We start from the raw sequence: 14,403 nt of genomic DNA, 5'->3' as shown, positions 1-14,403 counted from the left end.
CGCAGGTCACTGGGTGTTTCGGGCGCCAACCATGTTTCTCTTTTATGTGCTTGTGTAGGAAGTGCCTTCCTTTCGTGTATGAGTGTCCTGGAGCCTGGTATATGTGTTTGTGTAGGAGCTATGTGCTGTCCATATGGGATGGCGTGTTCATGTGGGGTTTCTCTGTACGGTGTGAACTCTGTGTCCACACTGGGGATCTATGTGGCCAGATTGTGGGTTTGTGCATTTTTTTTGGGTTGGGTGGGTCTGTGTGTGTTGGACCTACTGTATTCACGAGTGCCAGGTCTTGGGTAATTATGGCTGTTTTGCCTCTGATGTTCTTCTACTGTCGGATCTTGCGTGTGCATTTCTGGGCGCCCTCGGGCCTGGGAGGTGTGTATTGGGTTGTGAGTCGCATGTGCTTTTGTGTGCCAGTTCCAAACAACACCACTTTATCCTGGTGTGGTGTGGTGCCCCTGGGTGACTGTGTGTCCGTGGTGTGTGTGTGTATGTGTGTGTGTGTGTGTGAGAGAGAGAGAGAGAAACCCGGAAGGGAGGGTCCCAGGGATGGCTGCGGTTCCACAGTGAGTAACGGCCCAGAGAAGGAGAGAATGGGGCTGAACAATGGAGACAATCTGCGGGGAGCTCCCAGAGTTGAGCATGGAACTTGGGAACCTTCTGGGACATGGAAGGAGGGCTGAGCTCCCATTCTGTGGGAGCACGTGGGGGTGCGGAGTTGGGAGCCCTGGACCTGGAGCGCACTGGAACGATGCCCGTGGAGACGCATGGGCTTGGGAGGCATAGAGGTGATGCTCGGTAAGCTGAGCAGCCGGGCCTTCTCGGTGCCGTGAACACCACCGGGTCTGGTCCAGCTATTCCCTTGCAAACACAGCATTAAAACTCTCATGTCTGGAGTCAGACATGAACCAAATTACGGTCTCAGCTGTGCTGTACATCCTCTCTGTGGCCTTCAGCCGGTGTCTTAAGCTCTCTGAACCTCAATGTCTCCAACTGAAAAATGGGACAAAGGCAGATGAGGTCAGTGCCTTGCCCACATCCCCTTGGCCTTGACACATTCCTGTGCATACTTCTTCCTACCTGAGGGCTATCTCAGTTCACACACTGGACAGGCTAGAAATGCTAAAGAGTGGGCACCCCCAGGGAAGGGCCCTCCCTCAACAACATGTAGGACCTGGAGAAGAAGCATCCACCTCCCTCGCCCTCAGGTGGGGCAACGGGAAGGTTCTACCCTCTCTCGAGACCAAGGGTCCTTGGCAGGACTGACCCTCAGTTGCCCATGTGGATTTGACAAGAAAGGAAAGATGTGCAACAAATAACCCAGTACAATGCTTTAGAGACAAGAAATGGAGAAATACAGAATCTTGATGGTATAACAGGAGCCCTGGATCCAACCATGCCTGAATTCCATTACCCCTGAAATTTTTTTTTCAGTTACATGAGCTGATATTATTATTATTATTTTTTGTTAAGACAGTTCTAGTTGCCTTTCTGCCACTTGCTACCAAAGGCCCTCTGAATAATACACAGAGGGACCCACAAGAGCAAAAGCATGAGTAGGCATGTGTGGCATTGATTCATTCATTCATTAAACTCCTTTTGGTCATCTCTGTGTGGGCCCTGTTCAGAGTATGGGAAAACAAAGGCCTGGATGTGTCTTCCTCTGGCTAGACCCAGGAAGGGGTCACAGGAGAGTAAAGTCAATGGCTGCCCAAGCACTAATTAGGAAAAGCCAATGGTGAGCTGGTGAGAGCTGGCGGGGACCCAATGATCCTCTGTCCTGCCTTCACACATTGTGGAGAGAAGACTGTCCAGTGCCAGCCCCTGGGTCACCTGGTTCATCAGTTTTGCTGCATGAGGTCCTTGAGAAGCTGATCTCTCTTCAGCGATGGTCCGGAATTCTGACCACTACACTAACCATGGAGGAAGGGAGACCTGTGCTCATCATAGCTCTGGTGGTAGTGCTGACCTTGAGGCTAACAACAGCACAACCAGGACTCTGGGTAGACCCTGATCGCGATGTGACCTGACCGTAATTTTGGCCATACCATGGCCAGGTCACCCTGACCACAGCATGACAGGACAGTGATTGTGGCTCTGAGCACATCAAAGCCAGGAAACTGACCAGCACGCGGATCCCAACACCACCAAGAATGACCCATGGAGACCAAACTGACCACTCTGCTGACCCCAGTAGAACCAGGATGCTGATGGTTAGCACAGATCACACATCCACAGGACACTGACCACAGTGTGACTGGGACACAAATTATTACTGACCATGGCTGTGGTCGTGTATTGGCCAAGATCCAGTCAGGAAAACAAAACTCACACCGCAGCAAAATCTCCTATGGGGATTTAGCCATAGAGATATAAGTTGAGCTTTAAGAATACATGGGAGAGGGCATCTGGGCGCCTGGGTGGCTCAGACGGTTAAGTGCCTGCCTTAGACTCAGATCATGATCCTGGGGTCCTGGGATCGAGCCCCGCATAAGGCTCCCTGCTCAGCAAGGAGTCCGCTTCTCCCTCTCCCTCTGCCTGCCACTCCCCCTGCTTGTGCTCTGTCAAATAAATAAATAAAATCTTTTTTTTTTTTTTAATAAATAAAATCTTAAGAAAAAAAAGAGAATATATGGGAGAAGGTGAATTGACTCTAGAGTGAGTAGCCAACCACCATCTTCCCGAGAGCTGGTGACGCTGAAGAGAGGAGGGACTTACCAGAGTCCAGAGCCTGCCGCCCCTTGTCAGGACCTGAACCACAATGAGGACTCCCATCCCAGGGTGCTGAGACTACAGAGGAGCCTCAGCTGCCACTGCCAAAGTGGAAGGAGAGGGAGAAACACTCTGGCTTCTCCCCACTCCCCACCCCAACCTCTCTTCAGGCCTCCCTCCGGCTCATTCTAACTGGATGCAAGGGAGCCTGGGAAATGTAGTTTGCAGGGGCCCCACCCCTGAAACAGAGCCGAGCTGGGGAAGGATGCGGCATGGACCTAAGGTAAGGGCACACTGACCACTGTCAACCACGTAACACAGGCCATGTTGGACCATGACAATGACCATCTCAGGGCGCAGAGGGTATTGTTCATGGTCCTGAGACACAGCTGTAACAAGGGTGCCGCTCTGTGATAAACAGACATGGTGAGAGTTGGCAGGGACTCCCCCTGCCCACCCCTCCAGTGTTGACCACAGCTCACACTTGGCCAAAAGCTTCTGGTTCAGACCAACCAACATAACGTCCCTTCCTAATTCTACACCTACTTGGGGCTGGGTCCGAGGAGTCAGCAAAGGACCATCTTCCATCTGGGGAGAGGACGTTGAGGGATGAAGGAGATGCCTTCCCCGGCTCAGATCTGTTCTGTGTCCCACATCCCATAGCAAGTCTCAGCTCCATGCCTCACTGTGGTGACTGAGCGCTGGTTGGGTGCCCTATTTGCTCAAGACTCACACATGTCTCCCGACCCTCCATGAGGAAACTGGTCTCCTGAGAGGAGGAGACCAGTTGGCCTAAGGTTACATGGCCAAGAAGTGACAGAACCAGGGTCAAACCCAATTCTGTTGGACAAGCTCATTTCTTGCGTGGACAAAACTCTCCATAACCTGTTATCTGCCTGGCACACAGTAGGGTCAGAAAAATACCTGTCCTCCACCCCATCCCCCTCCGGGTAGGTTTTGGCTGATTCCAGCTCTCCCCATCAAACAAGAGCCACTGAGGGGTTATGGGTGGGGAAGATGACTGCAGAGAGGAGGGAGAAGCAGAACAAGGATGCCCTTCATATGCAGACGGTTCTCCTTAGAGAGGGTGTTAATATTTTGAGCCTCTGGAGGTCTGGTCTCCCAGGTGGTTGAACCCGGAGTGAGACACTGTCTCAGGTGTGGCGGGGGAGGGCGGACTTTGAGGAAGAGGAGCCTGGAGAATGGGGTGGGAGAGGGAAAGCAAGGTAGCCCCGAGCCGGGCCCACCCAGCGGGCCATCCCTCTCGGTCCCTGGTATCTCACGCCTCGTTGCATCTCCGTCCGACCTCCCTTGTCCCAGCGCTGACCCCCTTCCCTCAACGTCCCATTTTAGAAGCTCTGCCTCAGTTTCTCTGTTGACTCTTGAGTTCTTTTAGGAGGGGGCCTCTCCATTTCTCTTCCACGTTACCAGGTCTTCCTCCTACTCTCCCTGCCCCTTGACCCCCATCCAACCCCCATTTCCAACGTGGGAAAGATCCTGGGAGGGTGAAATTTACAAACACGTGACGGAACCCCCTCCCCCATCTCCGTGACCCGTCCCCATAGGGCCTGGGGAACTGCCCGGCCTAGTCCCCAGCTCTCCTCCCGCGTGCCAGCTCCTCCCCCTTCCCCGCCCCCAGACCCAAGCGGGGTCCGCGCCCGCAGACGAGCTGGGGGCGGGGCGGGGGGCGGAGCCCGTAACAAAGACTGGGAGCGCGCGAGGGGGGCGGGGGTGGGGCGGAATCCCAGCCGCCGGCGAGGCGGGGGAGGCGGCGGCGAGGGTCGCCCCGGCCGGGCGGGCGGGGTCGCGCAAGGTGGCGGTCCCCGCGCCCAGGCGCCGCTAGGGCGGGCGGGGGGACGGGAAGCCGGGCCGGGGGCGCGTCATGTGGCCGCTCACAGTCCCGCCGCTGCTGCTGCCGCTGCTGCTGTGTTCAGGCCTCGCCGGACAGGTAGGGGCCCGGCGGGCAGGTGCAGGCGCAAAGGGCCCCAGGAGGGGAGAGGGTCTTAGGGGGTCCCGACGGAAAGGCGGTTTGGGGCTTCATAAGCGCCCCGGGGCTGAGAGGGGCGGGGGTCGCAGCGGGGGAGGGGCTGGGACATCTACCCTGGTTTTGGGGAAAGGAAAGGGGGCTTCACCTCCAGCCCCGAGCTGAGATGGTTTGGGGGACAGTCTGACCCCAGCTTCGGGGTTCTCATCCTCTCGGTGACCCCGAGCCCACACCCGCCATCTCACTGAAGCTGAGTGGGGTTGCGGGGGCAACTTCAGGGGGGTCTGGGGTGTTGCTTACCCTTCACTCCCCCCCATTATGGCAGGAGGTGCCCAAATTTTGCAGCCCCCCTCTCCTCACCTGCACCCCTAATGTGGGGAAGGGGGCGGGACTCACGTGTGAGTGACTGATGGGAACGTGTGTGAGGTGCTGGAGGGGTGCTGGGTAAATGTGTGTGTGTCTGTGTCACGGCTGGGTGTGACTGAGAGTTTGTGTGTTCGGCTTTGAGTTGGGGTGTGATGGGAGAGGGTGTTTGTGCGTGAGGGAGAGCCTGTGTGTGACAGTGGGAGGCTGTGGCTGGAGGGGTGATGTGACAGTGCCAGGCTTGTGAGCCTGCCACCTGGAGTTGTGTGTCTGTGTGGCTGGTGGTGTGACAGCAAGTGAGGATTGTGTTAATCCTGGCCGTGTGTGGGCAACTGAAGCCGTGTATAAAGGTCTGTGTATACACATCTGTGTGTGTCCCCATGATTCTTTCCGTCTGTCTGGGCGTTGTACAAAATGTGCATGACCAGGTGTGTGGCTGTGTGAGAGTTTGGGGTGACTGTGTGCTATTCTGTGCCTTTGAGTAAATCTCTTTGAAAGGGAGGAGGAAGACCAGGAGCTGTGTGTGCAAACGGGTACATCCATGCATGTGTGTGTGCGTGTACGTGTGTGTTGGTGCCTCGTACGCCCCATTCATGCTTTCCCAGAAACAAGTCTTCCTCTTCATAGTTCCCCCGTCTCTTGGGCAGGCTTGGGGGGCCTTGTAGAATGGGAGGGGGTGTCCCAGTTTTCTTCAGCTGTTGGGAAACCTCTTTTCTCCTCCATCTTGGAGGCGGGAGCCCCCTCAATTCCCAGATCTGTAGGAGCTCAGAGGGAAGCTGGAGTCTAAAATAATAATTATAATACAGCTAACATGTATTAAGTGCTCATTATGTGCTGGGCGCCGTTTGGAGCACACCACGAGAAAGAAGGCCCTCCTGGCACCCGCCCGTGGGCGTGACTGTTCCCTTCATTTTGCAGACGAAGAAACGGAGGCAAAGAAAAGTTAAGTCGCTTGTCAAGCTGAGACAGCTCAGGAGTGGCAAGACAGAATTGAACAAAGGCAGTCCCGTGCCTGAGCCCACGCATTTACCTTCTTGTTAAATAATCCACTCCGTGGGTGTGGACAGTGCCTGTGTAGAAACTAGAAGAATGTTTTAGGTAGAAGCTTGGAGGGAAAACTGTCCTGGCACCTTCTCTTTCCCGGTCAAGAGAAGAAATGCCCACCGCAGGGGGCCATGGGAGGGCTGGAGGTCTGACTTTAAATAGACCTCCAGGCCATAGGGAGAGAGGTTGTGGGGCCCCAGCCCTCACTTCTTGGTTTCCCATCTCAGGACCCACATCCTGGCTGGGATGGGCAGTGTGACCAGTGCCTGGCATCAGGCCGCACACAGGAGACGCTCAGTTGAGATGCCAGCCAGAGAGAAGTAAAGAGAGACCAAAAGAGGAAGAAGGTTGAGAGAACGCTGGCACAAAAATGAACCAGGAGGGAAGGTGAATTTGGCTTCCAAGAAGGACCCTTGGGAATCACCACCTCTGGATTCTCCTCCACCCCTGCTAGCCCTCGAGATTGGCTAGTGGTGCTGGAGAGTGCAGAGAAAGGTGGGCGGGGGTGGGGGTGGGGTGTGAGTTTATGGACCCCCTGAGGCCAACCAAGGGCGTTGCTTGGGGGGCGGGACTAAACTAGGTTAGGAAGGCGGGGCTAAACTGGGGTGGTCAGTTGGAGGTGGCGGGGTCCTATAACTAGCTGCAGTGCCTCCAGGCGGCCACCACGGGAACTACAGCGTCCTAAACTGGCCTCAGCACCTAGCAGGCCCCCCCAGTCTGGCGCTCCAGAGAAGGAAAGGCTCTGAAGAATGAATGCTCTGTCCTTTGTCCACCCCCCATCTGGTCCCAGAGTCCCCTTCTCAGTCCCTGATGGGTCCTGGGCTCCACCAGCGGTCCTTGGAAGTCGTTTATTTGTCCATTTGAACAGCAGATGTGGTTAAGCACTGGGGAGATCAAGTTATCAAATCCCCGCCCCCCTGAGTAAATGTGTAATACAGTGTCAGCAACAAAATGAGTGTATAATACAGTGCAGGTGGCGTGAAGAATAAAAACCAGGGGATTAAAGAGGGATAGTGGTGGTGTGGGCAGCTATTCTAACAGGTGTGGCCAGAGATGATGTCTCTAAGGAGGTGGTATTTGAGGTGACCCCTGAAGGAGGTCAGAGAGGATAACTTCTGAGGATCCGGGGGAAGAGCATTCAAGGCAGAGGGAAGACAAGTGCAAAGGCCCTGAGGTGCAAGCATCTTGGCATTTTTGACGAGCAGATAAGGAGGCTGGTGTGTCTGGAGAGGAGTGAGGGGAGGGGACATTGCCGAGAGATGAGGCCGGGGAAGCCAGCAGGGGCCAGATGCAGTGGGAACTTGTGGGCTATAGATGGGAGTTTGGATTTGACCCTGAGAACAGGGAGTAGCACCTGTCCAAGGAGTCATCCATCCATCTATCCATCCAGGGTTTGTGTCAGATGTTCTGGGTCTGGCCTGTGACTGCCTTGGAGACTACCAGATAGCTTTCCCTGAGTGAAAGAGGCCCACTTCCTGACTACTGGGCAGTCCTCCCTAAGATCTAGCTATAGATCTGGACTGGCCACTCTGTGGATCTGACATCATCTCTTCCCTGGGATCCCCACAGGATGGGAGGGAAGAATAATTCAGTTTGTACTGCATACCTTGGGGCCTTTGCACTTGCCATTCCTTCTGGTTGGGACACTGTTCCCTCCCTCTCCTTCTACTTCAGTGACACCTCCTCCAGGAGACCCACCCTGACTAGCCTTCTAAAATGACCTCCCCACAGCCACTCTCTGAGCTCTCACTCTGTTGTTTTTCTTCAGAGCCTGTCACTACTTCTCCACAATTTGTTTATTCATTCATTGTCTGACTCCCCGTAGAGTGGCAGCTCCTCAGGGTCCAGTGGACTTTGAGCCAGGCACCCAGTAGGTGCTCAAGGAGCATCTGTTAAAATAAAAACTTCAATGAATGAATGAATCTCCCTCCTCCTCCCACAGAGTTTCTTTCTTTCTCAAACAGTGGGACTCTTGTACCAAAGGAGGAAGGAGGGAACAACTGTCCCCTTGGGCCATCCCCTACCCATTTCAACTCAACCTCCGCTCTTGGATGGGAGGCATCAGGAAACCCCACCTTCTTCATTTGTGCCTCAAATCCCACCATTATAGGGCACCACTCTTTGGGGTTAACACTCTCTTCGCTTGGGCTCCTTTAGAAAATGTAAATGTCCCAGGGGGAAGGAAGTAAAAGGAAGTCTTGAGGACATTCAGATAAGTGAATTGGACATTTTCTTCCTAGGGAAGGGGAAGGCGGGCCGGGAGTCAAACCCAGGCTCAAGATGAAAGAGCTGGGGTGACACCTAGTGGTAAAATGAGGTTTGTGCAGAGGTGGTGTGTGTCTGCGCGTGGCTCTCCTGAAGGTGTGCAGGCAGAAAGTGTGTCAATGCCCCGGGCCAGGGTGAGGTAACTGAGGCACTAACCTCAGGTGCAGAATTGAAGGGGATGACCAAAAATAAAAAGTTAGAAACTAAGATAAATAATATTTTAAGAAAATCAAAATTAATACAAAAAAATCTGTGATACAAAATATCGAAATTTTAAATAAGCCCTGGAACTCTTTCTGCCCTTGAATGACTCATATCACTTGCCTCACGACCCTTGGCCCTACAGGAGCTCATCTGTGCTGTGCACGGGGGTGTGCATATGTTTCAGGACCCTGTACTTGGCATTGACAGAGCGGGCACAGGGGCATGTGTGTGCCATAATCATGTACGTGGGTAGGTGTCCACAGTGACTATCTTCATATGGTTTGACCACGTGCATGTGGATGGGTTTCTTACGAGCCTGGCAACTGGTCTGGGCAATGACTTTTGTCCCCAGAACTCAGCATGAGCACCCGGGAGGCGGTAACTTGCTGTTTTCACTTATTTAGAAAGTGCTCATTGGGAATCTTCTGCGTTTTGAGCCTCACACCAGACACCAAGGTCTGGGTGACGATGTGAGCCCTCAAGGGTGGGATGGTAGATTGCACTTCTCTGAAGCTGAGTCTGGCTGTGCTGGGAAGAAGGGGGTTGTGACAGGAGTGGGAGAGCTTGTTACCCACTTTTCGGGAACTCTCACCTGAGAACACGGATATGTCTTTGTGCTGTGTGGAAGGCCCGTGCATCTCACAGCGAGCTTCATCCGTCTAGGGCTCAGCCACAAACCAAGGAGAAACCAGGAAGAACAGAGAGGAGTCAGAACAGAATCTATGAAGTCTGTGTCCATTGCTTCTGGGAGCCCTCGTAGGCTTTCTCCGAGCCTGTTTACTCTCACTTACACATAGCTCTGGACATCCTGGACAGCTCGCATCTCAGCCCTGTTTAGTAGACGAGAAGACGGGGGCGCCTGGGTGCTCAGTGGGTTAAGCCTCTGCCTTCAGCTCAGGTCATGATCCCAGGGTCCTGGGATTGAGCCCCTCGTTGGGCTCTCTGCTCAGCAGGGAACCTGCTTCCCCCTCCCCCCCTGCCTACTTGTGATCTCTCTCTCTCTCCCCCATCAAGTAAATAAATAAAATGTTAAAAAAAAATTGATGAGAAGACAGGGAGTCACAGCGGGAGAAGCAAGAAACCACAAGGCAAAGTCAGTTGAAGCCACTGGATGAAATTGGCAAATAGCACCTCCCCTTTTTGGCCCTGAGAAAGTCCCGGTTATTCCCCCCAAAATATGTGATGAACACATGGTAAACCGGATTCTTTGTCTTCCTCATGTCTCTAGTCATTTCTATGTGAAACACACCAAGTGAGGACTTAGAAGTGTGTGACGCAGCCCACCGTGCAGTAGTTCTCAGGACTAAGGAGGGCGTGTGTGTGTGTATGTGTGTTTAAAGAGAAGATTTTTTAGGGGTGCCTGGGTGGCTCAGTGGGTTAAACCTCTGCCTTTGGCTCAGGTCATGATGTCAGGGTCCTGGGATCGAGCCCCACCTCGGGCTCTCTGCTCAGCGGGGAGCCTGCTTCCTCCTCCCTCTCTGTCTGCCTCTCTGCCTACTTGTGATCTCTCTCTCTGTCAAATAAATAAATAAAACCTTTAAAACAAAAAAGAAGATTTTTTTAAATTGTGGCAAAATACACGTAACAAAATCTACCATCTTAGCCATTTTTTTTTTAAAGATTTTATTTATTTATTTGACAGAAATTACAAGTACACTGAGAGGCAGGCAGAGAGAGAGAGCGAAGGAAGCAGGCTCCCTGCTGAGCAGAGAGCCCGATGCGGGACTCGATCCCAGGACCCTGAGATCATGACCTGAGCAGAAGGCAGCGGCTTAACCCACTGAGCCATCCAGGCGCCCCATCTTAGCCATTTTTAAATGTACAATTCGCCGGGGCTCCTGGATGGCTCAGTCCTTTAAGCGGCTGCCTCCGGTTCCAGGCATGATCCCAGTGTCCTGGGATCGAGCTCCACATTAGGCTCCTTGCTCAGGGGGGAGCCTGCTTCTCCCCCTGCCTGCTGCTCCCCCTGCTTGTGCCCACTCTCCCCGCCCCACACAATAGCTAAAAGGCGGAAGCAACCCAGATGTCCACTGAAGGATGAAGGGATAAGCAGAATGTGGAGCTATTGTGAATAACGCCGCTGTGGACAGGAGGCGGGAATAGCTCTTGGAGACCTGCTGTCCAACTCTTTTGGGCGTGTGCCCGGAAGTGGGGTTGCCTCCTGGCTGTTCCCCACAGCGGCTGCACCAGGTCACACTCCCACCACCTGTGCCCGTGGGCTCCACTTCTCTGCGTCTCGCCGGCAGTGTTGTTACTCCTTGGCTTTTTGACTTGAGCCCACGGGTGTGACGTCATCTCTCGCTGTGGTTTTGATTTGCACTTGGCGAAGAGATGGTGATGCCGGGCTTCTTCTTACGTGTTTATTGTTGCTTGTGTGTCTTCTTCCGAAATACGTCAAGTCTTCTGTCCATTTTTAAATCAGGTTGTTTGTTTCTCTGTTGCTTAAGGAAAAGGCGAGAGAGTGGACGGGGAAGGGCAGAAGGAGAGGGAGAGAGAGAATCTTTTTTTTTTTTTTTTAAGATTTTATTTATTTATTTGACAGAGATCACATGTAGTCAATCAGTAGGCAGGCAGAGAGAGAGGGGGAAGCAGGCTCTCCCCTGAGCAGAGAGCCCAATGCAGGGCTAGATCCCAGGATCCTGAGATCAAGACCTGAGCTGAACGCAGAGGCTTAACCCACTGAGCCACCCAGGCACCTGAAAGAATCTTTTTTTTTTTTTTTTTTTTTAAAGATTTTATTTATTTATTTGACAGACAGAGATCACAAGCAGGCAGAGAGGCAGGCAGAGAGAGAGAGGAGGAAGCAGGCTCCCTGCCGAGCAGAGAGCCCGACGCGGGACTCGATCCCAGGAACCCGAGATCATGACCTGAGCCGAAGGCAGCGGCTTAACCCACTGAGCCACCCAGGCGCCCCAGAATCTTTTTTTTTTAAAGACTCTATTTATTTGTCAGAGAGAGAGAGAGAGAGCGTGCAAGCGAGCACAGGCAGGCAGAGTGGCAGGCAGAGGCAGAGGGTGAAGCGGGCTTCCTGCCAAGCTAGGAGCCCAGTGTGGGACTCGATCCCAGGACACTGGGATCATGACCTGAGCCAAAGGCAGCCGCTTAACCAACTAAGTCACCCAGGTGTCCTAACGGAAAGAATCTTAAGCAGGCTCCACTGTGAGCACAGTCAGGGGGCTTGATCTCACCACCCTGAGATCATGACCTGAGCCAAAATCAAGAGTTGGACGCTTAACCTACTGAGTCACCCAAGTGCCCCTAAGTAAGAGATTTTAAAGCCCAGAATGAGACCTGGTTGGATTTGGGTGAGGGCCAGAGCCTCTGGCTGTAACATGGAAAGACATTGCAGGTGAAGGCAAAGAGACAGGATTACCGCAGGAGCTGGCAGTCCTGGGGCAAATTGGTGGCAGCCAGTGGCCTAGCAGGACTAACATTTGGGGCATGGAAGGAGCGAACCTCTCTGTTCGAACCTCTGTTTGGGATCCTTAACAAGGACAACTGTCTCCTTCCCAGCCTCCTCCTGGAATTCTGAACCAGGCAGGAAAGCAGAGATGACAGGAGGGGTGTGGGGCTCTGAGACTTTCAGGGAGACGAAAGCGAGACATGTTTCCACACCAGCTCCAAACACTTGCTGTCGCCAAGCAAAACGCAGAAAGCAGGCTTGGGCCAGGAGAGTAACGCCATTTGTGTTTTGAGGCGCGCCAAGTTGTGTGTGTGTGTGTGTGTGTGTGGACATGAATTCATGACTTCCTTACGTGTGAATAAGGGAGGCCACAGGGCTTCTTGCAGAGGACACTTAGTTTCGCTTGCTTTGTGTTTTGTTTTTGTTTTTGTTTTCTTTCGGGTTTGTGTTTCTCAGCTTTTCTGCCGGCAAGTTCCATCGTTTTTACCTGCTGCACATCAAACAGGGAAGGAACTTACACCTGAATTCATATATCGAGTCAATTTTCTTATTGACGTGAAACCTATCTACCAAGAAGTGTGCAGATCATAAAGGTGCAGCTTGAGAAATTGTCTTGAAGTGACATGGTGTTACCAGTCCCCGGTAAAGAAACAGAATTTTTCACATATCCAGAAGGCCCCCTCGTGCCCCATCTAGTTAGCACCTGCTCCCCACGAGTTAGCTCTAAGCTAACATCTCTCACCACGCACGGGTTGGGCCAGCTTTGTAACTTCGTGAAGTCAGGAGGTATGTTGTTCTGGGGACCCAGCTGGTCTCACTTAACATTATGTTTGTAAGATGCCTCCAAAAATATTACCGTTTTGTGGTCTTTGTCTGTTGTCACCACTTTATGGCTTTCCATGGTGTGACTCTACCGTGATATATTCATTCTACTCTTTCTGGGCATTCGGGTTGGTGAAGCTTGCGGCTGACACAGACAGTGCTGGTATAAATATTCTGACACTCCATCTTCAGCAAATGCTTGTTTGCATTTCTGTTGGGTTTTCGCGAGTACCGACTGACGGCGTGGGATCAAAGTGGGGTTAGAGTTCTGTAAGCCTCTGGTTGCATATTTTGTTGACCAAACAGGATGCCACCTAGTTTTATGTATGTTTCTGCTTAAAAAACACCTTATTTAATATGTTCTGTTGGTCGATTAACATCAGACTCATGGCCAAAGGCATTATAACTCAAGCCTGAACGAAGCTTATTGACAAGATGTGTTTTCTTCAAAGACATGTCACAGCTTGCGTGTACTTTGTAACACGATAGAGCAGTTAGCACTCTGCTTGGTGGCCATTTAAAATAGTGAAGTCACTGGGCACCTGGGTGACCCAGTTGGTTAAGTGACTGCGTTTGGCTCAGGTCATGATTCTGGAGTCACAGGATCGAGTCCCCATCGGGCTCTCTGCACAGCAGGGAGTCTGCTTCTTCCTTCTACCCTCCCCAATCTCATGTTCTCTCCCTCTCTCTCTCAAATAAATAATAAAAATCTTTAAAAAAAATAGTGAAATCACCAATGATAATGAAAAGTACACCAAAAAAATGAAAACCTTGGCAACAAATAACCAGTGAAAAAAATGCTTGTTGGGGTGCCTGGGTGGCTCAGTGGGTTAAAGCCTCTGCCTTCGGCTCAGGTCATGATCCCAGGGTTCTGGGATCGAACCCCACATCAGGCTCTCTGCCAGGTGGGGAGCCTGCTTCCTCCTCTCTCTCTGCCTGCCTCTCTGCCTACTTGTGATCTCTGTCTGTCAAATAAATAAATAAAATCTTTTTTTAAAAAACGCTTGTTTACAGTTTTAAGAGTTGAAGCAAGAAGGCAGAGTATGTCTGTGTTGGACTTCAGTTGGGAACCTGCGGGTTGGTGACTCTATATATTTTTTATTTTTTGGTGCCCCTGTATGCATGTCCAGGAATGACCATAAAAGCCCCATGAGTATTGACTTTGGGGTTACACATAAATCATAGCACGTTGGTGAGTTTGCCAGTAGGGAATCCGCAAATAATGAGACTCCACTGTATACATCAAGGAGCAGAGCGCTGAGCTGTAGGGAGGAATATATGGAGCTTTAGGAAATGCTGCCATTCCTCCAAAGTCTCAAAGACTCTTCAGTCTTTCCATTTACTCTTAGGATTTGAGCAATCCAGCTGCTTCGCATTGTCTGCAGCACTTGGTGGTGTCTCTCCTTTTTCCTTTAGCTGTTCCGGTGGGTGTGGAGCGGTAACATGTTTTGGATTTAATTTACATTTCTTGATGATTAATTTTAAATACCTTTTCACATGTTTATGGACCGCTCAGTGTTCCCTTTTGTGAAATGCTCTATTCCACTGCCTGCCTTTTTCTTACTGATTTGTAGGAATCTATGTGTCCCTGTGTATCCAGATTTTAGAT

The 14,403-nt window shown here is 52.0% G+C and overlaps 1 protein-coding gene across 1 annotated transcript in view; it reads left to right on the top strand.

The window, feature by feature from the left end:
• Positions 1-4,494: 4,494 nt before the first annotated feature.
• The window catches only part of OLFM2 (olfactomedin 2), a 60,191-nt gene continuing 50,282 nt past the window's right edge, over positions 4,495-14,403 (top strand). Inside the window, exon 1 of the mRNA XM_059388954.1 lies at positions 4,495-4,657. Within this exon, the coding sequence (XP_059244937.1) occupies positions 4,592-4,657 (66 nt within the window). The 5' untranslated portion in view covers positions 4,495-4,591. The remainder of the gene's footprint in view (positions 4,658-14,403) is intronic.

Source organism: Mustela nigripes, chromosome 2 (genome assembly GCF_022355385.1).
Source record: "Mustela nigripes isolate SB6536 chromosome 2, MUSNIG.SB6536, whole genome shotgun sequence".
NCBI lineage: Eukaryota > Metazoa > Chordata > Mammalia > Carnivora > Mustelidae > Mustela > Mustela nigripes.
This window is presented reverse-complemented; position numbering and strand designations above follow the sequence as displayed.